This window comes from Crocodylus porosus, unplaced genomic scaffold (assembly GCF_001723895.1).
Source record: "Crocodylus porosus isolate Cpor-Errol unplaced genomic scaffold, CroPor_comp1, whole genome shotgun sequence".
Lineage (NCBI taxonomy): Eukaryota > Metazoa > Chordata > Crocodylia > Crocodylidae > Crocodylus > Crocodylus porosus.
Genome location: NW_017728935.1, coordinates 644,490 through 644,962, shown reverse-complemented (window position 1 = coordinate 644,962; position 473 = coordinate 644,490). Strand labels below are relative to the sequence as shown.

The window sequence follows — 473 nt, the reverse complement described above, 5'->3', positions numbered from 1 at the left end:
GGGTCAGGCCGGGCCCGGCCCCTGCGCTGCGCTGCGCACCGCTCGTCCCGGCCCGCACGCGTGCCGCCGGGTGCCCACACTCCTCCCCCAGGAAGCACGCGGCCGTCGCACAGCTCCTCCACCCGCCCCCCACAGGCCTCTCGGCCAGGCCGCGCTGGCCACGGCCTCGGCCCGGGGCGCTCCGGCGGTCCAGGGCCTGCCTCACCTGACGGGCCTGGACATGGCGCGCGGCCGAGGCGGGGCCGAGCCGGGCGGCGTCGGCTGCGGGGAAAAACGGCGAGTGCGGAGCGGGCGACGGCGCCGTCCCCTCCCCCCGCGAGCGAGCAAGCGAGCCTGCCTAGGCTCGGCTAGGCCCCGCGCCTCCGCCGCTGCTGCCGCCGCTGCGGTCTGCTGCAGTGCTGTGCGCCCCGGGACCGTGTCCCCGCTCGCAGCGCCCTCGGCCTTGCTCGCCGCCGCTCTTCGTTCCCCCCCGC

General features: G+C 79.7%; 1 protein-coding gene across 2 annotated transcripts in view; it reads right to left on the bottom strand.

Moving 5' to 3' along the window:
• The window catches only part of NUCKS1 (nuclear casein kinase and cyclin dependent kinase substrate 1), a 23,058-nt gene extending 22,585 nt beyond the window's left edge, over window positions 1–473 (bottom strand). Inside the window, exon 1 of one of the 2 annotated variants that reach the window (XM_019546546.1) lies at window positions 206–473. In XM_019546546.1, coding sequence (XP_019402091.1) covers window positions 206–222 — 17 coding nt within the window. In that variant the 5' untranslated portion in view covers window positions 223–473. The remainder of the gene's footprint in view (window positions 1–205) is intronic. The other variant, XM_019546545.1, reaches the window with a different exon arrangement.